General features: G+C 38.2%; 1 protein-coding gene across 1 annotated transcript; it reads right to left on the bottom strand.

Moving 5' to 3' along the window:
- MAP9 (microtubule associated protein 9) lies at nt 1-27,285 on the bottom strand. The gene is given in 12 exon segments (XM_030948004.1): nt 1-838; nt 6,664-6,796; nt 7,515-7,660; nt 8,109-8,270; nt 8,948-9,037; nt 10,133-10,298; nt 10,782-10,837; nt 11,727-11,923; nt 13,567-13,965; nt 15,223-15,328; nt 27,174-27,257; nt 27,259-27,285. Coding segments are annotated over 12 exon segments (1,689 nt in total). The 3' UTR covers nt 1-715.

Below are 27,285 nucleotides of genomic sequence, written 5' to 3'. Positions count from 1 at the left end.
CTGTCTGTAATTTTACTCTGCCTCTTACATGGGTCACTGAAGCTGCTCTGGCTGGGCATCTTCTCAGCTACTTGAAAGTTTTTGCTGGCAGTAGATTCTTTCTCTTTTCTCCACTACCGCTGGAAAAAATGCCTGGCCTGCCATGAGGGAACAGCTAGAGCCAGACCCGGAACTTATGAAAGCCCTCTATCCTCCTATCTGCAATATATATTTTCTCTGTATCTTGTATATTACTGTATGAAAATGACATTCTGCTTCCATACTCCTAGTGTTTTGTCATCTACCACCACAAGAGAGCCAACATCTTCTTACCATCATCCTTACCCCACAGCCTCCTCATATAATTTCTTCAAGAATTAACTCCTTAAGAGTGTGGTCTAGTAACTGAAAAATAACCATTCTGCTGCTTATTGGGTGAAAAAAAAAGCCTGAGTCCAGCTTTATGTACCCTGGATATAAATTTTCACCAAAAAGGTATGACATAACATGGCATTTAGCAAAAGTAATTTAAATGTGGAATTAGAAAAATTATTACATTTTCTAAAGCTATGCAAATGAGTAACAGGTTTATTTAAACTGCTGATATCAAATAAACTAAAAAGAAATCATTTAACACCTATCATGGATTCAGTGAAAATCATCTGATAATAAAAGAGCTACTGCCTAAAGACACAACTTTGTAAACTATCTGTTCTTTGCGAAGGCAATAAACTGCTTAGTAATTACTAGAATATGTGACTTTGCCAGGTGGTCTCCAGGGAGGAGTCATTTCATTCCCATGGACAGCCTGCAACTTCTTTTGGTTCTTCTCAAGCTGCTCTCTCCTCATTTTGTTTTCCTGAGAATAAAAAGATATGTGAAAAAAAGCCCAAACCAAAACCAACCCACCTCCCCTCAACAACAAGTCTACTAACAGAAAAGTTACATTATTGTTATGCCTTTCTTGTGTAAAATAAAAAGAAAACATGCAATGGGAATTTGCCTTTTGAAGCTCAGCACATCCCTTTTAGAGGTTCAGTCACAGACTTTGCACAATGCAACCAACAAAAGAGACTGCACATTGGCTGTCACTTACAATTAGGGTGACTGTCTCAAGGATGGGCTGGATGCACTGTCTAAACAAAAAGCCCAACAGAAAGCCTACTGGATTAGGTATTGGTCTTGTATGTAATTAGTCTTATATCAATTACTTCTTGTCTTTAGGAGGATACCTAAATCACAATGCAAAATATGTTCTCATATAATGAGAACACTGATGCATTATTGTAACTTTCTGCACTTATTAAATCACACTTGCCACTATTAGAACAAACTGGTAATTAAACAATTTCATTTTAAAAAAAGATCTATCTAATTTATGTTATAAGCACTGCAAGGTTCTAATTCTATTTTCTGTTGTTTCAAACAGCAATGGGGCAATTAGGATGATGGGGATTGCAAGATACTTGCTACGCTCTTTTGTGTCTCATTAACTAATGACTTTCAAGAGACCTGTCATTCAAAAATTAAGTTGCAATTATTTATAATAATTTTTGAATTTCTAATCACTTCTATTCTACATAAGCATTCTTCTTTGCAAAGATGACTGCCATTTCACCCTCAAGAGAACCAGAATCTAAATGTGCATCTGTGTTAGCAGTCTAGTGCGTTGGCGAGCTTTCTATGTGTGCAAGTTTTCCTGGCAGGTTTGTGGTGCATATGGGTGCACACTTCTTACTCACTTAAAAGTAATTTTTTTCTTGGTGGAACCAAGGTTGGCCATATAGACCAGAGCACAATTTACAGTGCCCCCTGTGATGGGTGGGTAAGAGGTCCTTGAGCAGCTGCCTTTCTTACACATGAACAGTACATTTATTCCCAAGACCAACAACTGGCAAACATATCCCTGGTAGTAAAGATGGATGTGGATATGCCCACTTAAAAACACCATCAGCTGTGCCACATCCAACCCTGGTTCTGTCATCATTTGCAGCCCATCAGCTAGCATTTTGAAGCATCCATAGAAGTTTTGTATTTTCACATGTATGCACTGCACTGCAGTGGAAGTACTGCTCTTTGAGGACAGCTGTAAGATAACTGGTACTCTCATATAACCCATGATCCTCTTCCTCTGATGGATGCCATATATCTACAAATTCCCAAAATGCTGGCAGTGTTTGTCTGTTACTCATATGTGAGCAGGGAAATAGTGAAGTAACTGTGGCTGAAGGAGTAAACTGAAAAATGGGTGTGGAAGCATTACTATAAAAAAGGGAGCTTGAGTGAAGTTTTCACCTGTTTTACACACATACGTGTCCAAAAATTGGAAAAAGCAAGGCAACACACTGAAATATCAACCCTATCAATATGATTTTAATCTGTGCCCTTCAGCTCTTTGTCAACATAAACCTGAAGATCCAATTCAGTTAGGAACATCTGGTCTGGCTAAACAAACACGCAATAATTTCATGTGATTACTAATAAGGCTGATTAAAAGTAGGGCAAGGTTTGCACAGAAAAAGAATGCCCTTTCCTAAAATAAGCAATACAAAAGCTCATCGCAGTCTAATAAAAAATATTATCTCTCTGTAAAAATTGTATCCTGATCACATGGAGTAATTGAGACAAACTAGGCTTGCAGCATTGTGACATTATGACTCTTCTCATCCCTCACTTTTGCCTTCTTTCTCCCTCCAAAGAGATTCTGTCAGATGAACACAGTAGTGGCTTTGAGTCTTTAGAACAAATTCAAGATATTCTAAAATTGTTCAAGGGAACTGTTTAGTACCCTAAGAGAAAAGTAGTCATAATGAAGACTAAGTGATATTTTTCACTTTTTTTTCACTATTTTTTTATTTTGAAAATAAGTGATATTTTTCAAAAGAAGATATGTGAAGCAGTACAGATGAGCTTGGGAAGAACATGCTCTAAAGGAATACATATATGATAGATGCTTGTAGATAGAATTATATTGTACAAAGATATGTATACCATCAGGACAGGTAAATGAAAACTCATTCAAAGTAACTTATTGCAGCAGTATTGCAAGCATTAGAGAAATTGCATGCTACAAAGAAATGTGCATATTTTATGTTTATTGAGCACTCTACTGACTAGATGTTACACAACATACTCATGTACGAAAAACCACAACCAAAAATAAAGCATAAACCCACCCAGGAAAGGAACAAAAGTTGCTTTGGTTTTTTTTCTGTGCTTCAGTTTTGAATGTTTGGGTCTGAGATCCAGTTTGCATTAATGAATCCGAGTGGCAAGGAAAGAGTCTTAAGTTAATTTAAGTGTTTTTAAAAGATTAAATTCAAAGTGAAGATCTACTGGCCTCCTCCCTGTTTTCAACACACACAAAGTTTTTATGTTCTTGTAACTACAGTGCAAATTCTTACAAGACATAACTGATATAAATGTAGAACAATAAACAAGATGTTATTTGCACTAATTGACAGAAACAGTGAAAGGTTAAATCGCTAACTGCAGCTTGTCTTGCACTAGATCAAGTCAACTGTATGGCTTGATTTCTGTGGAAGTTTCCTACTCAATAGCCTAGTAAGATGAATATATTTTTCACTTATGAAATTCTGGGAAGAGCACATTCTTTAGCAGTATGACTGCCACATAGAAATTGATTTTTAGATATTACAGAAGACTGACAACATTTGAGAGGAGTAACAATAGCAGTCTTATTTCCAACCTACTGCAATGACAGGCCATGAAAATTGCAATTTAGAAAGAATTTTGAGAGATCATATAACATTAATGAATACATGAAATTAACAATCCACTTCAGCTATTTCTAACCCTGAAAAGCAAGAAATCCATGGGACTTATCCAGTATATCCTTTCTTGATGTTTTTAAACAGGTTTAGAATGCCAAAAATAGCTATTGCAAATGCTCAAATACAAGGTAAAATGTCAAACTTCTTCTAAGACTTTCAACATTACTGTGCTGGTCTTTGATAACTATTTGAGAGCAGCCTTACTTCTCAGAAACTCATGGCAGGTTGATGCTTTTACAGAAAATGGACAACATTAACTTATCTAGAGATGATACTTCTATCCACAGTAAACAAATATCAAGATTAGTATCTCAGAAATAATGGAAACTAAAGTGATGGGTCATTATCAACTTTCTACGTGATTCTTGTCCACATTCCATTCCTCAGAACAGGTGCATAACAATGCCAAGTGTCAGACACTGGCATTATGCAGTAAGTAAAAAATGATCATTTATCAAGATAGATTGGCTTGAACAGTTCTTGGTGAGTAGCAAGAAGCAAATGATAGGAAGAAACAAAATAATCAGAAGCTTGAATTTCCAGCTTCTAAAGCATCTCATCTCAAGATAATCCTATTTATGCCAGTATTTTACAAGTGTTAATAGCCTTTATTTCCAGGGCATTTATTTCCAGGCTTAAAAAGTAATCTTCTCTGTGCTCTTATGCTATCAAACATTCACACAATGACCTCTAAAAGCAGAAGTAACAGAATTGCCATTAACATAAAAGCAGAATGTTTCTTCTATTTTAGAAGAATTACAATGAGATTTTTATGTCTGTTTTATCCACACATTATGGTCAACACCTGCTTCAGGAAAGCTGAAGATGAATGTACACATTTCTTTCTGCTGAATGCTAATGAAAACATATTTGAATACTTCCCACTATATTACTACTATTTTATTTCCATTTAAAAATAATTTTAGTTGAAAGAATACTTTTAAAAGGCTTTCAAATTCTGCCCTCAGATCTGATGCATATCCACCTGCAGGCAGATGTCACCTGAGCTCCCTTGGTAATGCAATGACAACTTTACAGTGTTTCTCTTGGGCAGTTTGCTAATGGTCTGTATTTTTTTCTGCAACTGTACAAAGTGAGGCAATATTCTGGCCTAAAATGATGACAGAGACATTTCCCAATATGCTTTCTCAAATAAAGATGTGTAAGTTGCAAAAAGACAGCACAAATTCTGAAAGTAAAAAATATAAGACTGGGCATGAGACACATCAGTCAACATTTGCACATAGACACTGAAAATGGGATCATTTTAGAGGCAGCTCTGCCAACCAGTTCAGTACTTATCCCATCCTATACTTGGTTATTTCACATGTATATCTAGTTAGATCTGGTCATTCCTCCAACTACTAACATTTTCATTAATAATCCCACTGAAGTGATCACCTCAGGAGTTCACACAATTTGAATGGGAAAGCCTGTGCTAGGCAGCATCTTTCACATCCAAAAAAAAAGGGATAATTTTTTTACCTTCATACAGAGTCCAGGACAGGAAGGAAGTGAAAAGTATAATGAGAAATAACATTCTTGCTTTGGTACAACTAAGTTGATTAGGATAGTCTCAGTGACCAAAACATAGCAGGGCAGTGCATTAGTTAATGCTCAAAGCATAGTATTCCCTACCTTGGCAATCAGGAATATTGACCCAGCAAGAAATCACCTAAGATCAGACATTAATCATTTGCTAAACTGAGCTGAAAATCTCTTGACAATGGGGACCAGAAAAAAACCTTATCAGTGATTACAGAAATGAGCGGTATTTCAACAGGGCACCAGGTCAAACATCTTAAAAGATATAAACCTAAGATTAAAAAAGTTTGGAAACAGAGAGAGGGGAAAAACACGCAGGCTCTTGCTGTTTTGTGCAACTGTGTATTTCTGAGTTAGCCAAGTAAAGAATGATTGTCCTCTCTAAACCTGTCCCACACCTGTATGGCTGCCTGATTCAGTTTTCATCTATCTGCCTCTCCCTCCTAAAAAAACCAGAAAAAATAATTAAGCTATTGACACTAAAGAAGAATTCCTGTAAGGACCATAATCCAGCTGGGTTGCAAGATCTCATTCTTAAAAACGGCAACAGAGACCATATGTACAAGGCATGCCAGAAATCACATGGAAGAACAGAAGAAACATTTTCTAACTAAAATAACCTTGACAGTCAGTATGAAGGAAGACTGTGTCACAGGGTGGGGAATTAAAACAGGTGCTTTTTTAACTGGCAAGTCACATACCTTTAAGAAATCAACATGCTAAGAATATTGGTGATCTCTCTTCTAGTTTGTCATTCTGCAGCAAGGAAAAATAACCTGCCTTATTGCTGGGACTGCAGCACTGGATTAATTTACTGCTTTACAATAGGGACATTGCTGTGAGAAAAATATAATTGCGAGCATCAGAGTTGCACCCCCACTCACAAATGGAAATCATCTTGAACCCCATTACAACTGCTTTTATCAATTGTGAGGTCTCCAAGTCTCCATTTTCAATGCTTCCTTGAAAGCACATGCACTGACTGTTGCAGCTGGCAATGCTGTTTGACATTGCAGGTTTTGTGCTCTGTCTAACTGGCCCTTCAGGGATAGTTGCTTCTGATATGGAATGGCAAAAAATTAAGCCGGATGGAAATTGAAAACTCTATGACATGTAGGTAGGGAGAATATATTTTCCATGTATGCCAGATATCAAGTGCACTGTACTTTAGCAGCATTTTGCTCACACATTCAAGAGGGACAAGCAATGTAACGTTGCCATCGTCTGGCTTCTCTCGTAACAGCACAACACCGCACGAGTATTACAATATTCAAGTGCTCACGCTACATCAAATGTTTTGGCTTTGACAAAAGGCAAAAAAAACCCCAAACCCAACCAAACATACCAGCCATCTTTCATATTCCTCCATAGCCTTTTCACTTTTTTCTTCCCTCTTTGCCTGCTGCATTTCTCGCTTTTTTTTCTCCAGGAACTTCTCTACTTTTTTCTTTTTTATATATTCTTTCTTCTTTTCATTCCTGCGTAGTGAGAGGGAAGAGCAAGCAGACCAAAAGCTGCATCTGTGACCAATTAGGTACATTGAGTCAAAATATGTATTATACACTTTAAATAAAAGATTGAGAATATGTATTTAAAATTTTCCATGTCCATTTTTATACATCACCAAGATATAAATGAATCTACTACTCTACCTATTATGGCATCACCTTTTCTGTACTTTGTTCTCCCTTATTTAGTATCATAAAAAACAAAACATTCTGAACTTCTGTAGGTAACTGTAAGTTGTGCATCTTTTGTGAAAACTCTTGGCTTGTAAAACTAATAAAGAATATCTCCAGCAGATACATCTCATTTTCTTCTTCCTACATCTGCATTCCTATACTGTATTCCATGAAACTTTAAAGATTTACCTTCCTTCCTATGGCTTAGTAATGAAGCATGAAAATAACCATGTAACACAATGCTACTACACAATGAATTTTATCATTTGCAGCATCTCTGCCTGGGCTTTGTTAATATCCTCTTGGGGAGGAAAGCAACTAAATTAATAAACCGAAGGGAGCTGCAAAGCTGGTTTGCACTGTTAGACTTTGTCTCCATTGGGAATGAAGAGTCTGATCCCAAGCAATCCATTGTCTTCCAATAACAAGCACATCAAACATTCACAGAAGACCTATTACATTTATAAGCAAGGATTTTGGAAGCTATGATATAGCAAACACAGTGGAGAAGTACCATTTTTCAACTGCTGATACACTGACTCTCCTCTTCTCTGCAACTAGGTCCTCTTCTATCTTCTTCCTCATTCTTTCAGACTGTTTTTCCTTCCTGTTTTGTTCTCTTAAATATTCCACTTTTCTTTCTTTCCATTTTTTGAATGCCTAGAGACAACCACAGATGCATAAAAAATCTTACCTCTCACCTTTCTGTCAATACTCCACAAGTCTAATCTGCATTATTAATTTTTGTAATTTCTACACATTCTAATTTTAGAATATTCACTTGCAGAATTGCTCAGAAGTGGGTATCACTATATCTAAAAAGAATCTTATTTTTCCAGTAGGTAATAGTTAATTGGTAATGTATTTGTATGAAGTTTATTTTATGCTCAGTTAATAGACTCCAAATATAGAAACCTGTCTGTCGGCAAGCGTAAACCTTACACATTTCTTACAGAACAAAACCTAATACAAGCTTCCTTCAAAAACTAAGCATGTCTAGATTTTAAGATTCTAGTTCATTTCCATCTCATTCTGGATTAATCAAAATTATTTTTACCATCTCCTGAACCACATTCAAATACACACTTAGGTATATATTTCACATCACCGCTTGTGCTGCTTCTGTTTTTTCCTTATTCTGTTCTGTTGGTTCCTTTTCCTCAAGTTCCTCACGCTTTTTTCTTTCACTTAACTTCCTTGCTTCTTTCTCTTTCTTTTTTTTCCAGGCTTCATAACATGCAATTGATTCTTCTCTTTTAAGTGCTTCTTTCTAGATTGGAAATAAAAGTCTACATTTAAATCAATTTCAGTATGAAATTCTAAGTGAAATAGTAAGCTGTAAACTTATTGCTAAATGGAGCAATAAAGAAACAGACATTGATTTGCTGACAACATTGCAAGTATTACAATTAAATTTTAAGCATATATAGGCTTATTTTCTGTGCCCATTTTTAATTTACTTGACTGAGACTAACTGCTCCCACAAAATATGTGTAGAAGAATATGAAATGCATGTTAAGTGCTTAGAAATGAAACATATTAAATAGTTAAAAGCCAAATCAAAGAATGTGCAGGATACTATTCAAGCCAGAGCCCTTTCTATATAAGCATCTCTTGAGACAGGGAGTGAATGCATGTTCTCATGCACAAAACTAAACTTGGCCCCTTAAGAGTTGAGCATCCCAAGGTCTTTGTAAACTAACTCGAAAATTAATCTGGGAAGCACATTTCTAACACGCCTTATGTAAATGTGAAGGGAAGCACTGGACAGACACTGCTTACCACAACCCTAACAAGCAGGACTTGCCATTTATTGTTTCACATCACCTCATGCTATTTGGAGAAAACTAGATACCTCACAACAGCAGAGGGATGCACTCAGGCAGGAAGAACACTTCAAAGAATCATAGTTCGTCAACTTCTTTTTAAACAACAACGTGAACAAACCTTTTCAGTATTGTTCCTTAGAATTTCAGCTTTTTCTCTTTCACTTCTCTTTAATTCCAGCAGAAGAAGCTTTTTCCTTTCCAACCAGTTCTGTCAGAATCATTAAAATATTTTTAAAGTCCTTTTAAGGTATAAGTAAAGAACAGCACCAATATAATGACCACCAAAATTACTCTCAGTTTTTCCACATGCTAGTTAAATAAGCATCCCATATGGAAAACTAAGATGTCATCACATGAACATTGTGATCAAAAAAAGGTAAGGTTCTAAAATAACAGCTACAAAATCTAAAAAAGCTCAAAGGTCTTTAAAAAAGCATCTTCCTAGAAACACCAACAAAAATGTCAGCATTAATAAAAATAAAATAGAAGAATGTAATAAACGTTTTTATTATTTGGTATATAGGAATATTAGTTACAGTTGTTGTCTCTCTTGAAAATACATACAATAAAAGAGAATAAAATCTTGCTGGGAAAAGTGAGACATCAGGCAGCCATAAAAGGTTATGAGCCATCTGCAGAATCAGGCTGAAATTTTCACAAGAATTAACTGTATTTGGTACGCAGCTCAAAGATAATAGTGTCCTAAATGAAGACTATTCTACTCTCAAAAACTGTGGAGACAATATAAATATGGATTTGAGGGTCTAAAATTTGTTTTAGGACTGTAACAAGTATTAAAAACACATACCAATATAAATGGTGCCTGTTATTGAGAGCTGCTCTCAAACAGAATAGCAAAATTTTGTTTAAACCCAGGAAATAATTGTTGTGAAATTCTATAAGGAATTTACATATATTATTCTTCTGGAAAGAGTACAGGATTTGTTATCACTTTTCCTCAATGCCATTTGAATAGAACATATCTGGGAAAAAAACCAAAGAACTCTAAGTAGACACATATGTGAAGGATGAAGTAGAAATAATGGAAAATATGTACCTGAAAATAGTCTGAAACAATAAAGTATAAACCACCTAAAAACATTATGTCCCTGTCATTGAGCTTTTTGTTCATAATATGAGGAAAAGGCATAGCCAATAGAATGAAAGGATTACTATACCTGTAAGCCAAGCAAAGGAATATAGTAAAAAATATTGATTTCAAGAAATATGAGGTCTTGAGCCCTGTATCAGGACCCTTATATGCACAATTTTGTTTGTCGGTTTGTTCATTTTTAAAATCTACCTGATAAACAGCTGCCCTTAAATTATCTACTTTGTTGAATTCTGGACTATTCTTCTGCATGCATTTATCCTCCAACATCTTCAATGATCCCAGATACTGAGATGAAACAGGTGAAGTTGATGGAACAGCTTTCCCCTTTCTCTTTAAATGCACAAAAGTTGTAGACCTAGGAAAATACCAGGACACAAACACATTAGTGACCTTTCCTTTTACTGTAGCTCATACAGTAGTATGATCTGGCTATGAGTAGTGTTCCTCTTATTTCAGTGCATACCAAAAGTTAGTGTGTTTTTTTTTTATATGCACTTGACTGGGGACTGGAGACTGGGGAAAGGAAAAGGAGAAAGAATTTACCTCTTGTAAATTTACAAATTACTTACACTTTCATCTAAGAAACAGCTTAGAGCTGTAAAGACTCCAGTAACACACTCATCACAGACACTGGCAAAAGATCTGGGAGTCTGATCTGACATAAACCTGAGCAAGGGTTATAACAACATGCCATATTCACTCAACTGTTTTCCACAGATGGTCAGAGGTTGTCAGCAGCAAAGATAATGCTGATAGAAAATGAGAGAGGAGCAGCATTGTCAGGGCACTTACAGGCATCTTAAATGGCTCAGAACAATGTTTGGTATTCTCCTCTTACCTGTCAGATAAAGCCTTTGGGTTTTGTAGAACTCTCTCCTTTGTTTCACTTAGTTTCTAAGAAATACAGAGGAAAAGTAAAGTTATAGAGTCTCTTAAGCAACAGATCAGGATGAAACAGGTTTTTAAAAGATAACTAGGGCACTGAGAATTGGACTCAGCCCTTATGAGTCTCTTCCAAGTCAAGATATTCCATGCTATCATGATGTTATAAAAACAGGCAAGAAAGACACCCTAATAAAGAGAGGGTATAGTACAGAGTAAGGGAGTAAGGAGAGAAAAAACCCCAAAAAACAAAACAAAGAAAGCCCCCAAACCAACCAACCAACCAACCAACCAACCAACCAACCAACCAACCAACCAATCATTCAGAATGCCTGTATCACTTTGGAACGGCAGCTAGGAATGTTCATTTGTATTATGTAGAAATACAGTCAATAGTTTAGAAATAATAAAAAGTTAAAAGAACACAGATGGTTCATTCTCTAAACACTCTTTTAAGTCTTCTGAATACTTAGCTTCAATAATTACATGTAGCTACGTATTTTCTTTTTAGGATAAAGCATAGAGTGCTTTGCATCCTATCCATTATTCAGGTCACACATGGATTCCATTCTCTGCCAACACACATTGCTCACTGCTATTCAGCTATCCTCACAACAGAAATCTGACATTTTCACTTTGAAAAGGGTACTTTCTTAAGGCTGGAAAACACATTTCAATACCTTTATCTGACTTCAGTAATTTGTGGAAAAGGTATTCCTTACATCTTTCATACAGCTATACAGAATTTACAAGAGCCTGGGCTCTAGAAACCAGATATAAATTGTCAGCTTTACACACAGTGTCCTACACACTTAAGATACCAACAGCAACATTACAAAACTCTCCATTGTGCTTCTAGGACATTGTTCCAAACAAATGGCAAACTGTGTATGAGCAATACCTTGACAGAGTTCTTGGACATGTTTTTTGCCTCCCCATGCTCAGATTGATCATTCACTGACATCTCCTGCATTGCATCAGCTATTTTTTGCTCTTCTGTTATTTTCATCATTCCATCTGAATTGTCAACAGAAAGGGATTTTGTACCATTGTCCTCCAGTTTCAAGTCACTGGTGCTGGCAGTCTTCTGATCTTTCTCTAAAGGGAGAAAAAAGATTGAGAGGACACATTAACAAGAACTTCATTGTTTTTGAGTATTGTTTTTTCTGTACAAAATGTAGTTGTAGAAAAACCACCCATCTATGAAAGCTGTTACGAAATTTTATATAGTTTAAGGTATTTTCTGTATGCCTCCTTCTGAGAACTATATATGAATAAGACCAGTATTCACTTGTATTTACATGCAACTGGAGTTGCAACTGAAGCTTGAATGTTAGAGAATGTAGGAGCAAGACAAGGGGAAAACTTTCCATCTGCCTTACATGGCTCTAATGCAGAAACCAAAAGCAAGAGCCATTGCAGTCAAAGAAAGGGCTCTTCTGTCATCTAGCAGACTTCTCATGAAATATGCCAGTTAACACTCAGGGTAACAAATACTGCTTTCATTGTGTAGTGTTCTTCAGTAGTGTGGGATACATGAGGGAATAATTGAAAAATTCCACAGTGGGGATTTAAAGAAAACATCACCTTGATCTGAATATATGCCTAAATGGTGAAGCTGTTATTCACAAAACACATTATTAGTAAGACTTAGAAACCATTTTCATCAGATTTCAACTTCCAGTAATGCAGAGATCTTAATCTGTAAAACAATTCAGACAGAAACCAAAAAATGCTCAAGTAAAATCAAATTAGAAATAGTTTACAAATTTCTGACGGAATTCTTTAGAAAAATTGATTTTTTGGATGACAAATTTACTCCAAATTACCTGAAGAAAGGAACATCAACGCCCATAATCGAAGAAATTTACCCTAAATTTACAGTGATGAAGGTATGTTCAAGGCGACAAGAATTCTGAATTTACTGAATTTTAACCAATATTGCAGTGTGTCACTGCACTACTTTGATTCACATAAAGAAATGAAGTAGTTCAACTTCTTTTCTGCCAGTCTAAAACTACACAGGCACACCAGCCAAGAAGGAGAGGTGTCTGCACATTCAAATACCTTTGATGGCACTTTGGTGCCATCATGTGGAAAGGAAAAATGAAGCTGATACCTTTAATCATGCTCTATCAATTTCTAAGTTGCAATCTTCCATCACAGTTAATGACCAGCCATAAACTTATCTCAGCATCAAGAAGGACAAATTCCTGTCATATTAGGAATTCCATAAAAAATAGTCTTTTGACACATATAGTTGATTAGCAGAATTTCAAATCCTGCATTGCATATTAAAAATGAATTAGCTATTCTTATACTGAAGTATTCCAGTTTGGGGGGGGTTTATGTGTTTGACTGTACATCCAAACTGTGTCAGTGGACACTATGTGAATACAGCTTTCTGTGGCATGCACACACTGAGGGAGCATCTCGGCAGCCCCCTCACGCCTTCCATGCACATTCACTGGACTTTAGGACCTAAAGGATGGAGAGCTGGACTTCAGGGATCTAAACAGCTGTTTTTCATCTTCTGAAAGGACAAGGCAAACAGGAACCTCCTGCTTTTGGCCCACACTGGTTCAGTTTACCCCCTGGCATACAGAGTTTGTGCATCTTTAGAAACTTTGGCTGCAAGCCAAAGCAGATGATTATTAACACAGAAAATAATTTGCATTAAAACACTTTAAAACACTGTAAAATGGCTAAGCAGCAACAACATTAAAATACTTTATTTTCACCTGGTGCAGAAGCATTTCCTTTTTTGTGCATCTGAGGCTTTGCTTTTGGTTGGTTTTCCTCCTCATTTCTTTTTTCATGTAGTTCATTAATAGGCAAATCATCACTTTCACTCTTATCACGCAGCACTTCTTCATTATTTTTTCTGTCATTATCCTCATTTTGACCTTCCAAACATCCTTCTTCCCCATCTTTTCTGTCATTCTGTATGGGCTCACCTTCTAAAACCATTATTTGCTGAAGCTTCTTTTCATGAAAGGATAAATTCAAGTCATCAGCAGCTTCATTTTCCAAATCTACTACTTTTTGTAAAGCATCATCATTCAAGAGAGGACTCCCAGCAAGAGATCTCTCAGTGCTTGTAGAACCTGAATGGCTTTCAGCACGTTCTTCCCCAATATCTGCAAAGAGCACATTAGCAACTTGTATTTGATACAAGTGGAAAAAAATGCAACACAGAACCTTATATTCTATAACTTAACACTATTTTTCATGTAACACCCTCCTGACTTAAGTTTCTGAGCATGTCTCTTTCTGAGCCTCTAATCTCTGCAAAGCCACCAAACTACAGACTTATTCTACTTCTTTTCCTGTCATCTATTTTCATGAACCCAATCCAAAGAAAAATATTCACTCATTAATTATTTTCTGACATGCAATTTAAAGTCCTTCTGAAAAAAAAATATGTCAATGCTATAGAAAGTGGAAGCAAGTCATCAACAGCAAAGCTGGGCACGTTTGGTATTGGAATACATCCTCTCTTCCTTTCTCTTCACCTCTGCCCCATTTAAAGTCTACTAAAAGATACTCAAAAGGAAGTGTCTTCTACAAGGCCAAGGTTCACATGTTTACCAAAAATACTTATCTTCCTCTAGCCTTTTATTGCTAATTGACCTAATTTTGGAGCTCAAATGCTTGAGCAAGGTGACAAAAAAATGTCATGATAGTGGAGTAATGCATTTACTGCTGGAGAGATTTTTTCCTCATTCTTGTCCACAAAGGGAAATCAAAGGATCGCACAAACTGTTAAAAGATGTTTCAGGTGAGAATGAAAAACAGGCCACAGAGGAAGTCCTTTTAAAAATACATGATTGTGTTTAATATTCCTACTTTCCTAATATTTAGTGCCACGCCAACAGGAAGAAGAGTCATTTGGCCTATCTTGTTAGACTAAGCACAAACATTAGCAAACATCAAATGCATCCTGCTCCAAGAAAAACAGCCAGATCAAACTTATTTCTGGTTTATGTAGTCTGCCAGGGAAGCCTGTCCTGCAGTCCTTATTCACTGATTGTCCAGAATGGGAAACCAGTAAGAAAAAAACACTGCCTTTCTCTCTGCCCATGTCCACTTTCATTTACAGTACTATGCACTACTGTCTGATCCAGGAGTCAAGCAAACAAGATGACTACGGAGGAGAACTGGGGACCACAATGGCAGGGACCAGTACAGGCTGTGTGTGGTCTAGCAGGCTGGCATAGCCGCTGATTTCATTGGGAATTCTGCTGGTAACTTGGCAGAGGAGGACAGTGCTTTAGAAGTTGTTAAAATATGAAATCTTGGAACACTAAATGATATCAACACATAAAGATTGTCTAGAATCTAGTAATGAGTTAAGAAAGGAAAAACACAAGGAAAAAAATTTAATTTTGTTTTACCATTTAACACGCCATCTTCATCACTTTCAAAGTCATCTGGATAATCATCTTTTTCCTTGCTTGTTGCATGATCAGAAATTGTCTCCTGTAGCTCATCCTGAAACAGCTTCACAAATAACTTTTACAAAAAAGGGAGGATTCACTTGTTCAAGTAGAGCACTAATTCTCCCCTCCCACATATATGTAAGCAAAACTGAGATAAACCTATTTAATTGACAATTATGCTGAAGCACAGTGCATCCATTCTGTCTCCATACCCCTAGCATATCTGAATCAAAAAAAGTCCCTGAATCTCCATGTATTTATTTATATTTCTTCAGCATAAGAAACCTATCTTGCAAATCCCTTTTTCATTTTTGGGCACTTATGAGGCATCATCATGTGACACTTCTCCTCTTTCGTGTGGTTTGTTCGGGAAGAGCACAAGAGGAGGGTCTATGAGAACAGGTGCTGCACGACAGGAGCCTGAAGCAGGTGGCAGGTCCAAACCAATGGAAGAACTCCACATATTTTGGACTCTGCTGCAGGACACCACGGACGTTTACATGACATTTACATTTACATTTACACAATACATTTACATGATTCTGAAGGGCACTGGCCTTAATCACAGATTGTAAACCCATAAAGAAATGCACCAGCATCTCCAGATTCCGGACCTCCGACTGCTCCTCCAGCCCAGCTGTCAGGAACGGGGCAGCGGGGCTGCTCCCAGCCCAGGCACGGGCCGCAGCTCCCGGTGCCCAGTTCACCGCGGGCAGCCTGCTTGTCCGCTTCCATTTCCAAAGCAACGCGGATTTTTGTGTGCTGCCTGTAACAGCGAATTAACGTATTCCCAATGGCAGAAACCTGCTCGCAGGCCCCGTTCCCCAGCGTCGGCTCGCCCCTGCCCCTGCTCCTGCCCTGCCCCGGCCGCCGCCGCTCACCTGCAGCCCGCAGCCGGCGCTGCCTCCCCCCGCCATGGCGGAGGTGTTTCGCTGCCGCCTCGCAGTGCCCGCGGCCGCCGCCGTGTCCTCCGAGAGCCCTGGCAAAGAACCTCGGGAAAAATCCCCGGCGGAGAGCCCCGGGAAAAATCCCGGGCGGAGAGCCCCGGGAAGGAGAGAGCCCCGGGAAGGAAAAGAGCCCCAGGAAGGAGCCCCGGGAAAGAGCCGTGGGCCGGACCCGGCCAGTCCCGCTCGGTCGCCCGGCAACGGCCGCGCCGGCGTTCGCCTTCATTAGCCGGGAATTGCCTCACGTCGCGGCAGCGCCACTTCCTCAGGTGGGCCAAAGCCGCGCTGCTAGGATGGATTATCGATGTCTGTGCTCTGCCGGGATTTATTATCGATGTCCCTATCCTAAAAATAACCCCGTTTCCACAAGGAGCGCATCCATACATCCATGACACTCGTACCAGGGCTGACCCACGTTCGTCAGCCCCACTCTTGCAGCCAGGTAATTGTCAAAAATTTTCCTACTTGGGATGTGAGCGCTTTCTGTATGAAACATACTCACTTTAGTGCTTTCTGGAATACAGATCTCATAGCCCCTGTGTGTTAGTTTAAATCAGATTTTAGGCATGGAGAAATTACAGTGGCACAGAAGTAAATCTCCTGGTGCTTACACGTCCTAATACTCCAATTTTTATTTCCCCAAAGAGTGGTTGTGCGATCCACCAGGGGAGCATCAGTCCCCCAGTGACCAGACACTTTGCCAAGCAGCACACGTCCCTGCAGAGAGACCTAGAGGTGTCCTAGAGGTCATCTGTCCCCTGTGTGGGCCACAGTGAAGGCACTCGAATTCCAGGGTGCTCCAGGAACACCAATCCCATGCATCAAAGGAAGGCTGTTCACTTCAGGACCATTTACAGGCACAGACATTTCTATTCTTCCTCCAGTTTAAATGCTTCTGATCTTGCCTTTCTAAAATAAGACTAGTATTCCAGTTGTCTTAGTGATAACAAAGAACTTCTGACATGTTCTCTATACTGGTGTTATATTTATTTAGATTAACGTTCCCCAAAATGCATTGCATTTTTGTAAGTTGTGCAGAAGAAAATCTCTCTGACAGAAACAGGGAGAGGATATGTGGGACAGAGCCCAGAGCCTTAGGACTTGTTTTCCTCTTGTTTATTTATGTAGAGTTAGATTTTAAAAGCAATGCAGTTATGCAAAGGCCACAGTGCACCTGGGGGGAAAGAGGCCCTGAGTTCTTAACCTTGCATTTAAACTAACAGTTATTTGCCAGTGATTAATTGATATTTAAGTATCATCTGTAAGCAGCTGCTTTCTTTGTTTACCTATATTTATTTATGGCCAAATAATGCTTGATCTGCTGACTAATCATGGCCTTTATTGAGAGTTATGCTTGATGCACCCATTTTTTGCTATATTTTCTTCATATGTGAAAGCCTTAAATTTGAATCTGTGCTGTTCCATCTCTCTGTGAAGGTGACAGGTGAAACTCAACATACTTGTTAAGAATTTTAAAAGGAAGAAAGAAGAAATGCACATATTCTTTCTCTAATAATGTGATTGCTGTTGAGGGCTAAATTATATATCCCTGTTACAAACCACTGAGATGCACATTTTATTAAATTCCAAAAGGTGGCAGCAAAATATTCTAAAATTGAACAATTGGTTCTTTTTTTTCCCAAATATCCAGTTTATTCTAGTTTCTTTTATATTACTGACAATGTTTATGGGGTTTTCTGAGAGAGACTATATTCATTTAGCAGTGCATACACTGTAGAGAAGGAAGATTTGGCTTAAATTATTGTGTTATTTACATGAGTCAGACAACAAGTCCTCGTGTCACCTGTATTATTAAATATTCAAGGCACTGAGTTGGTTGGATGCAGAAAAAAATATCAATACTGTCAGCACTGAAGAACTCAAAATGTGTGAAGATGTTTTTGTCAAAACACATGAACATCAGGTCTGCATCTTCTAGTCTTACCTGAGGCAAAAATCCCATTGAGACCCACTGAGATGGATGGGCCCTAAGCCGAAATATGAATCTAGTATAGCTTTGGGTATAAGAGGCTTACTTAAAAAAAAACCCTTCACAACAACAAAAACCCACAAACAAACAAAACACAAGCCCTGACCAACCGAAAAACCAAAACCCAAACATGGAGGTTTATTGAGGACAAAAACCAGAAGATTGCATGGTATGAATATGAACATTAAGATCTGCTTTTTAATTAGTAACTGACTAATATATCACAAATGTAAACTGTAAGACTTCTTCTCTTGAGTAGACATGGAGCACTGAGAATAAGGCTGTAAATGGTCCCAGCAATTATATTAATTTGGATAAAATAAACTTAGAGGTAACATTTTATTCTGCTGACCAAATGTGTGAGAGTCTCTGCCGTGCCCAGAGCCTTAAAAAAACCACTTTTTAAAACAAACATCACGATGCAGTGTGATTACCATCTGCAGGAATGATGTTATATTCAGAAAGCAGTCAAGTATGATGAGATTTTTGGATGGCTAACTTATATGCATATAAACAACTTCCTTAAGTGGTTTATTTTATCAATATGTCTAGAGTTTGTAAGACAGGTTTTGGGATTCCTTCTGAACTGATGACACAAAGATCAAGTCAAAATATATAAAACCCCTTACTGGAGGGAAATGTTGTTCTGCTTGTTTAGGCTTTCCTTCCCAAAGTCAAAAGTTTCACTTGAAAGGAAATGTAATGCCATGACAAAATCTCTGAGTTGGTGTACATTCCTGTAGAAAGTGATTTTTGTGTTGGTTGCCAGGGTCTCAGCTCATAAATGACTATTCCTGTTCTTGACATCAGTGGGAATTAGATGTCATCTACAAGTACATCTGGCTCTTGGCCCTTGCACATGGATTTTTTTAGCAGAGTAACAAGTAGCTTCAATTCTGAACAACAAAGAGCTCTTCTATCTAGGGGTCACCATCACAGACCTTCTTAAGTACAAACATTACAAATTATTATTCTCACATTTTTTTCCCAGTTCATATGAAATAGTCTATTACAACGTGTCATGTTTTGCTGGGCTATGCCTGTCCTGCCAAAATATACTGTTCTTCTTATGCTTGTCTTGAAACAAAACCAGAAGTATAATGAACTTTGAGCATCAGATGGAAATCCCCATTGTCATCAAATTCAACCTCTCACTTTTACATCTTGACCTGACTTGTAAGTAGATAGAGAAGATGCTGTCAGGGTAAGAAGGTATGCAACCTTGACTTAGTAGATTGTTCTCAGGCATTCAGCCAGAAAAGCTGAATTGGATAAAATTGATACATACAAAAACATAGGAAAACATTGAAGGAACAGACTGTAAAAGTGGAGCAAAAAAAAGAATAAACTAAGATGAATAATTTCACAACTACATCACTTACACGGCAGTTTATGAATACATGGGTTCTGGAGTGGTTAATTTATTCCTGAGCATTAGACTTAGAAGTAGCAGATGGAGGTAGATATTGCAAAAGAAAAAAAATTTATCCTTGACTTTTTAAAGTTATTTTCAGCTTTATTTTTTTAAGCTGTCTTTTTTTGTAAATAGTACTTGATGTGATTTTAAGGAAAAGCATTGGAACACAGAGAAATGAAACAGCTGTCTCGGTGTTGTGCTTGGTCATAGTAACAAGGCAATGAACTTTTCAAACAGACAAACCTTGTTTGTGCTGGTGGCAGCAGATTAGACTTCCTGTAAGGGGAGTCAGAAAATGCAAACCTTTTCACGTCAAGTAGAGTCATTTTGTGTGCAAATGACTCAAGCTACTGCTGTTGCTTGTATATGGATACATTCTTTTTAAGTCTTGCAGCTGTGAGCTCTGGTTAAATAAACACCTTTGAGAGAAACCTCGCAGACCTGCAATTGCTTAAAAACATCTCTCACTCTCGAAATATCTCTATGTCCAATGTTGTATTAATGCTGTCAGGAGAAGCCAACAGCTGTTAAGTGCTGAGCAGTAACTCACTTTAATGCTGTGGCACATTTCACAGAGAGAGGAACCACGCTTGCCAGATTATCACCTACACATTTGAGAAGTGTCAGGACTCCAAGCTGCTGGCACCTGAAGGATCACCAGGATGCCAGACACAGGGCCTTGAGGGTTAAAGACTTGCATAATGTCCTACAAACTTCCAGCCCCAAGGGACGAGAAGTCTGACATCATAAAAATTAATCAGAGAAAATGGATGCAGTAAAAGGCCAAGTTAAATTGCTTTGTGGTTAGAAAGATTGGCTGGCTAATTCTCATTGACAATAAAAATGGCTTCTTCTGCTCTTTACATCTATATTCCTCCCTTGTCTCCTTTTAATTTTTGGTGCTATTCTAGTTGCACTATGACAGGAAGATTTAAAGGAGAATAATGCTGCCAGGTCTGATTTTTCTACCATTATCCTAATGAAGATAGAGCTTTACAGTGCAAGTAGCTTCAGCAAGTAAAGATGAATGATTACCTTAGTCCAGTGTCGCAAAATAAAGGCCCACTGGAAACACACTGAATGTATCACGTAATCTTTTTAGATTTATAACTGACCATATATTATCTTTTTATATCTTTGGAATGTATTGATTTGTCTATCAGTACACTTTCCATATCTGAGCACTTCCTAGTCTTGAAAGGAGTTATCAGCTTTCCCTGCTAGACTGCTGAGACAGAATTATTATTCCCATTTTTTATATGTAGAGAGAAGACTCAGAAGCTGTGCTAGTGACACAAAGGCATGCAAAAATTCTATGGTGGTGTAACTGTGGAGGATTTCTATCATGCCTATTTTGCAATAACTTATACTCTTAACCAATGAAGAAAATTCAGACATCACATGATGACTTGTACACATTAGAGGCAGTGATGCAGAAGACGAGGAAGAATCTCAAGAACACCATTGGTATTTCAGTGCTTGATAAAAGGTTTGGGCATTTGCTAACAGCTGCCCTTTGTGGTTCTCTTTTTTTAGTAAAAGAACTGTTGGAGAGCATTTTCTTTTCAGCTTACACTAGAGACAAGGCAACATTCTAAGATAACATAGCAGAAAAAGCTATAACATCACAATCACACCTGAACAAATATATAGACAAGTATGGCATCTAGTGGGGTATTTTCTGTTTTTTCTTTAGCTCATAAATAGGTAGGTCACTATTATCTCATGGATTGGAGCCCTGGTTTCCTTAGCTTCGGATTCACTGTACTCAGTTGCTCCTTTAAAGAGAGTGGTGGGAAGGGAGCACACTTACATACCCTTTCCCCCTTTTGGGGCCATCCAGCACATCCACTGCTCAGGGCCAGGGCTGCAGACTGAGCTCCACACTGGTAACACCAGAGAAACCTGCAAAATACAAGCTCCAGATTTTGTGCAGTTCCTATGGAGACCATGATACATTAGGATATTTTTATTGTGGATTAAAGACTATATTGACTTTCACATTATTAATGTTTCTGTGTACTCTTATGTCATCTCTGCAAGGGCTAAGGAAAGAACATTTCATTCAGACTTGCAAATGGAAAGCGTTGATTAATCCCAGCACTTGGGAACAAATAATCCAAGTTAGTAATCTGGAACACTAAAGCAAACTCTGTATTTGCAAAGGAAGTTTAACAGTTCATCTTTTCTTGTTCTCCATGTTTCCTTCCTTCCATCTTGTGACTTAGTTTATAGCCCCTGCAACTGATTTGAAATTTTGCAGCTGCTGAGATGACTTGGCTTCAGTATAACAGCAAAGGTCATCAACCCAAATCTGGCTTTCTGTGATCTTTCTTTCCATTTCCTATTTCTTTTCGAATTGATTAGTTGCCAGTTTAGGCGATTATCTAAAGCTACCCTGACTGGTTCTCTGTGCCAGGGCTCTTCAGCCTCTTTTGTCAGAGGAAAATCCTAAACAAAAGCTACTGGGCATGCTAGAAACATGTGAAGGGTGGGAGAGGGTCTGAGTGTCGAGAGGGACTCTTGTGTAGTGCAGGAGGGAGTCAGAGAGAAAGAGACATCATCCTAATGCAGAAAGCACTGGGCTGGACACGGTGAGGAGGAGACAGGGCAGAGGAGTGAAAAGGGATAACTGAGCTTTTGTGTCAGAGTATTTTTGACTGTGTACTCTTCAGTAATGGTGCCTCCTCTAAGTACATTTTGTGCACACATAGTGTGAAATTGTGTTTTCAGTTACATAGGTCCAGCCAGGCTGTTTGGGGACGTGGGAAGGAGAGCTGTTCCACTTCAGGACTGTAGAATCACACTAACAGCTGTGCTGTTTCCATTCCTGAACTAAACTCAGCTGTAGTGCTGGTATCCCTTGCCACCAATACCTCGTGCCATTAAGATATGTTCTAAATGTCTGAGATGCATGCAGACATTTCTAGGTACAAACCCAGCCACTGAAGCACTGCAGAAAAAGATTAATACTTGAAAATTTTATTTTAAAATCGATTCTGGAAGATCATTTGTAACATGAACTTTCATCACCTATTTAATTTCTTTCTTAGTACCAATGCTTGAAACTTCAAAGGAACAGTGGCTGATGCTAAATCACATAATATTGGAATGGTTTAGATTGGAAGGGACCTGAGAGATCATCTTGTTCCAACACCCTGTCTGTGGGCAAGGATATCTTCTACTAGACCAGGCAACTCAAAGCGCCATCCCACCCAGCCTTGAACACCTCTGGGCATGGGGTGTTCCACATCTTCTCCAGGGAATCCTTTCCTGAAGTTAAAACTTACTATTTAAATCAAGGTGTTTAAAAATTGCTTGCAGCTTCACAAGTAGCCCGTGCATATGTGCACACATGTTTATACTGCAAAATCTACCTGAGCACCTGAGGGCCTACCTGTCTTCTTGGTCATTGACTGTCTATGTTGAAAACAGGAATACTTCATGAGAGGAACCAGCATGGTCCTTTTCATCTATTGCCTATGAATTATCCATAGCACAGCAACTGCACTTCCCATCAATGGCATTTTCTGAAGCTTTATAGTTCTATAACATTGACGAGCTTTAGATGCAAAATTAACAGTCAGCATCAACAAAGCAAAATGTATTTACCCAGCTGCTGAGAATCCTTTCCTGATAATAGAGCTGTGAGCTATGAAAGCCATTTCATGACAAAATACAGCTGGGAACTGCATTTTGTCTTGTATCAAAACATTTTTTTAATGTGTAGATGAATAATGGAAACCAGATAAGAGAGTGATCACATGCTGATCTTTTTATGCAGTGTTTCGAAGTTGAAATGTTTCATAAAAATTCTTTTTGCTAATGATGTGAGACCCAATTACATTACAGCAAATTGATAAATGGATTGTGCAGTGCTTTTCTTAGATGTGATTGTTGCCTCTTTTTCTCTTCCATGTTTTTTTTTCAAACAGAGAGCTATTTACCTCATAATTCACATTAAATATATCAACTGTATATCCAGATCATCTAGGGAAACAGATGATTTCTGCATGCAGCTCAGCTACTGCTAATAAGAAGCACAGTTCACACTGACAGATGCTGATGGCTTACTGCACAGGAGTACCTAGTATTGATCTAGTGGGATTTTCTCTAGGATTACCTTCTTAGCTAAGTTTCTCATTTTCTCCTTAAAATCACAAAGGGATCCTTGGAAATCAGTGGGAATATACCAAAACCAGTCTATATTCTTCTTGTTCTAATTTGTGTGACCTGGTACTGAAAGAATGCCCTTATATAAAGTCCTGGTTTTTTTAGTCTTGTTCATGCAATCCAGTTAGTGTTCAGCTCATCGGAGAAGGAAAAAAAAAAGGGAAAAATCTCCAGCAATACAGTGTCCATTATACATGCTTAAGCAAACTGGAGTCAGTGCCAAAGCAGGCAGTGGCTTTCCTGTTTGCTAATTCATGCACTCAGGATATTCGGTGGATATTCACAGCGTGGTATTCACTCGAGATGTTCACTGGTAGCCTAATTCTGCGCCACTCGTATTAGCAGCAGGACTGTAATGATTTGTGAAGGAGCAATGGTGAGGGTTTTTCTAATTCTTTACTGCTGCATTATCTCAGTGAGAACACTCTTCTGGCATTGAGCCGCTGTCTTTTATCTGTGCCTTAGTGCTGTGTAATGAATGGCTTTAGCCGGGTCTGGATTTAGCACAGCAAAGCTGTTAAGTGAAACAGAAAGGTGCTAAGTGAGCCTCCACAAAGAGTCAAGCGGTGCCCTTGCACAATTCAGCACCTCCTCTGCGTGCTATCGTAGCTGGCTTTAATCTTACCTAATACGGGTAAAAACACTGATGGAATCTGGGCTGCAGAGACTTCCCTGCGTGTTGTACAAATCCTGTTGATAACACTACATATGTATTACAGCTGACCTCTGCTAAAGTCGAAGCTGGCTGTCTAGAGAAGGCTACTCTGTGCTGTAGTCAAATGAAACACATATGAAAAAGAAAAAAATACAGAAAAAAGTCAATGGAATAAAGCTCCTGAGTACGACTGCAAGTGAGAGAATGGGGTGGTTGTGTTTTGTGTTTTTGAACTTGGGCTAAATGCATTAGTTTGAATAAAGCTGGAGTAATCCTGCAATGCCTTGTAATGAGAATCTTCCCTGAAAGTTATGATGCCACCCTACTTGATCTGGAGAGATAATAGCCAAGTAGAGAGAAACAAAGCTAAACAACAAAACAGAGTGCAAATTAGATGTGAGCTCCCAGTCTTCAAAGGGAGGAAAGAAAAACTGGTCCCGATTTTATTGTCAGATGGTGCCTTTCTGTCCCCATACTAATAGTGCCAGTGTCATTGTAGACGATTTCACTTGTTCAGAGTGTTGCCATTAATGAGCGATTTTTACAAACCCTCAAATTAAGTAGTAGAAAGTATATAGTACCTGCCTTTTAAATAAGGGAAAATGAAAATTGCACCAGAGTCCTGTGATGAACATTTAAATATAAACTGTCTAGTACAGTACTTAGCCTCAGAAACACTCTCCACAGAGATTGGATGTTTCTTTGTTGTTGTAGTGGGTTTTTTTTCGTTTCTGCCTACACATGCTTACTGCTGGCCAGGAGAAAAAAATTTGGTGTGCCACCCATTTTTCCAAGTGGATGAACCATACAAGCTACTGATCACTGTGATTGTTGAAACTAATCTTTCAAAGTGAATGTTCAATCAGCCTGGCTTGCATATGTGGACGTGACCGAACCACTTCTATGCCACAGGTGTGCATTGGGTCTGTAGGCTTTTGTCATAGCTTTTGTTCATGAAAATCTTAATGTTACCTTCTGGAGAAGTTTCTCTTCAGAAGATTATTTGCATGATTTTCCCTCTGCCTTTATTTCACTGTCTCATACACACACACAGACATAATCATGTGTATAGTTATGTATTATTTTTTGTGAGATTCCTATGTCTGTAGGTTGCCAAATGCCCATTATATTTACAGATATAAGATACAGGATACAATGCATACACCAGCGTCTGTAACAGAAATGACACTTGCAGCACTGCTATGCTGCTGTATCATGCTGTATGCACTGGTTTTGCAGATACTGTGAGTGGGTATTTGCAGTATTACATATTGAGCTAATGCTCGCATTCTAATACACACTTCTGTGGGTGATGATTTAGTCCCTTGGCTATGAATTCTTGTGAAATGGACTTTTTTTTATTACATCTTCTTATCCTAAGATAAACAACTATTACATTTTATATAATTTTGTTGTAACAGAACAGTCTATACTAACAGACCCATAGCTGTTAATATGCAGATGTGAGAATTCAGCAGTGCAAAGCTTGATTTATTTGATTGCCCAGTGCTATGTTCTATAGTTAACTTTGGCTTCCTTTCACATGGGACAAAAAACCATAACATGTTCCTTGGGTAATCATCCAAGTGTGTCAGATTTAGTACTTAAGTCCCTTTTAATTTAATTTTTCTCCTACATCCTTTATTACTTAGCATCTCTCACTTAGAAAGATTTGACAAGGTAGAATATATTTTTGAAGGGTAGAGATGTATATTTAGAAACCAAGTTTCAGATCCCCAGATTCTTTCTCCTGTCTTTTCATGGTGTGGGAAAAGATAACAATGATGTGCTAAAGGTTCTTGTGATGTTCACGGTCTCTAAGTTATAAGGAGGTGATGATGAAATGTACAGCCTGTTAAGGAGAACTGGTGGAATATACATGTAGTTCAAAGGCTGCAGGTTTTGGCAGATATGAGTGCTGTCTTAGGCTGAGGATAATCAAATCTAAATTATGTGGACCCTGCTGTCCTTAATTTTTTAGTAAATGCCTAGATAAACATTCTGTCAGAACATGGGATAAAGTCTTTGAACAAAATATAATACTTTTCTAGGTTAGAGATGGTAATCAGATTGAGAAAGGAACTAAATTGTAAAATCTTGGTCCTGCACATGAAAGGGACCACTTAGGTTTACACAATTGCTATAAAAACATAGCCAGGGGCTGTGCAAACATTCCTTTCTTCATTAACCGTGACAACAGAATGTCTCCCAAGTTATCCCCAGACAGCAGAGATCCTGGTTACTAGAGGAAGCTTCTTAAGTAATTTTTCTGAGAGATTTAGGAAATACTTTCTTATAAAACCAAACATTTTGGAGCTGGTTAGCACATAAAACAAAATGGAGGAGTTATTCAATCAATTTCTCAAATAACCTGTAACTAAAGGAATATTCTGACAAGTACATTTTTTGCTGCTATCACTTTAGTGGTAATTGGCCTGGGTCCACAGAGAAACCAAGTTTATGCAAGTTAAAACTGCTTCAGTGTTTTTTGTTCTGAACTGAAATGATGGACCAGAACTGCTTTTCCTCCAAATGACAAGGTGCAGCTGATGCACCAGAACTTTACCTGTATTAAATAATAACACTGTTTCTACTAATCTGCAAGGTCCAGAAAGTCTAAATCTGCCAAAGTCTTACTGGCTTTTGGCAAATTTAGGTATCTGCCCCTACCACAGGACGTCAGAGCATATTACTGAAATTGTGTGAGCTTAAGGACAGATCACTTACCATTACAGACAGGTGTTTCCACTGTTGCCCTCTTCTTCCAGGCAGGGTTTTAGGTCTTTCAACCAGCAATGTCCTTCCTTTTTTTTCTTATTAAGCTTGGCTTTTCTCCCAT

This window comes from Camarhynchus parvulus, chromosome 4 (genome assembly GCF_901933205.1).
Source record: "Camarhynchus parvulus chromosome 4, STF_HiC, whole genome shotgun sequence".
Classification (NCBI taxonomy): domain Eukaryota; kingdom Metazoa; phylum Chordata; class Aves; order Passeriformes; family Thraupidae; genus Camarhynchus; species Camarhynchus parvulus.
Note: the sequence above shows the minus strand (reverse complement) of the source record. Positions and strands in the feature narration are given on the sequence as shown.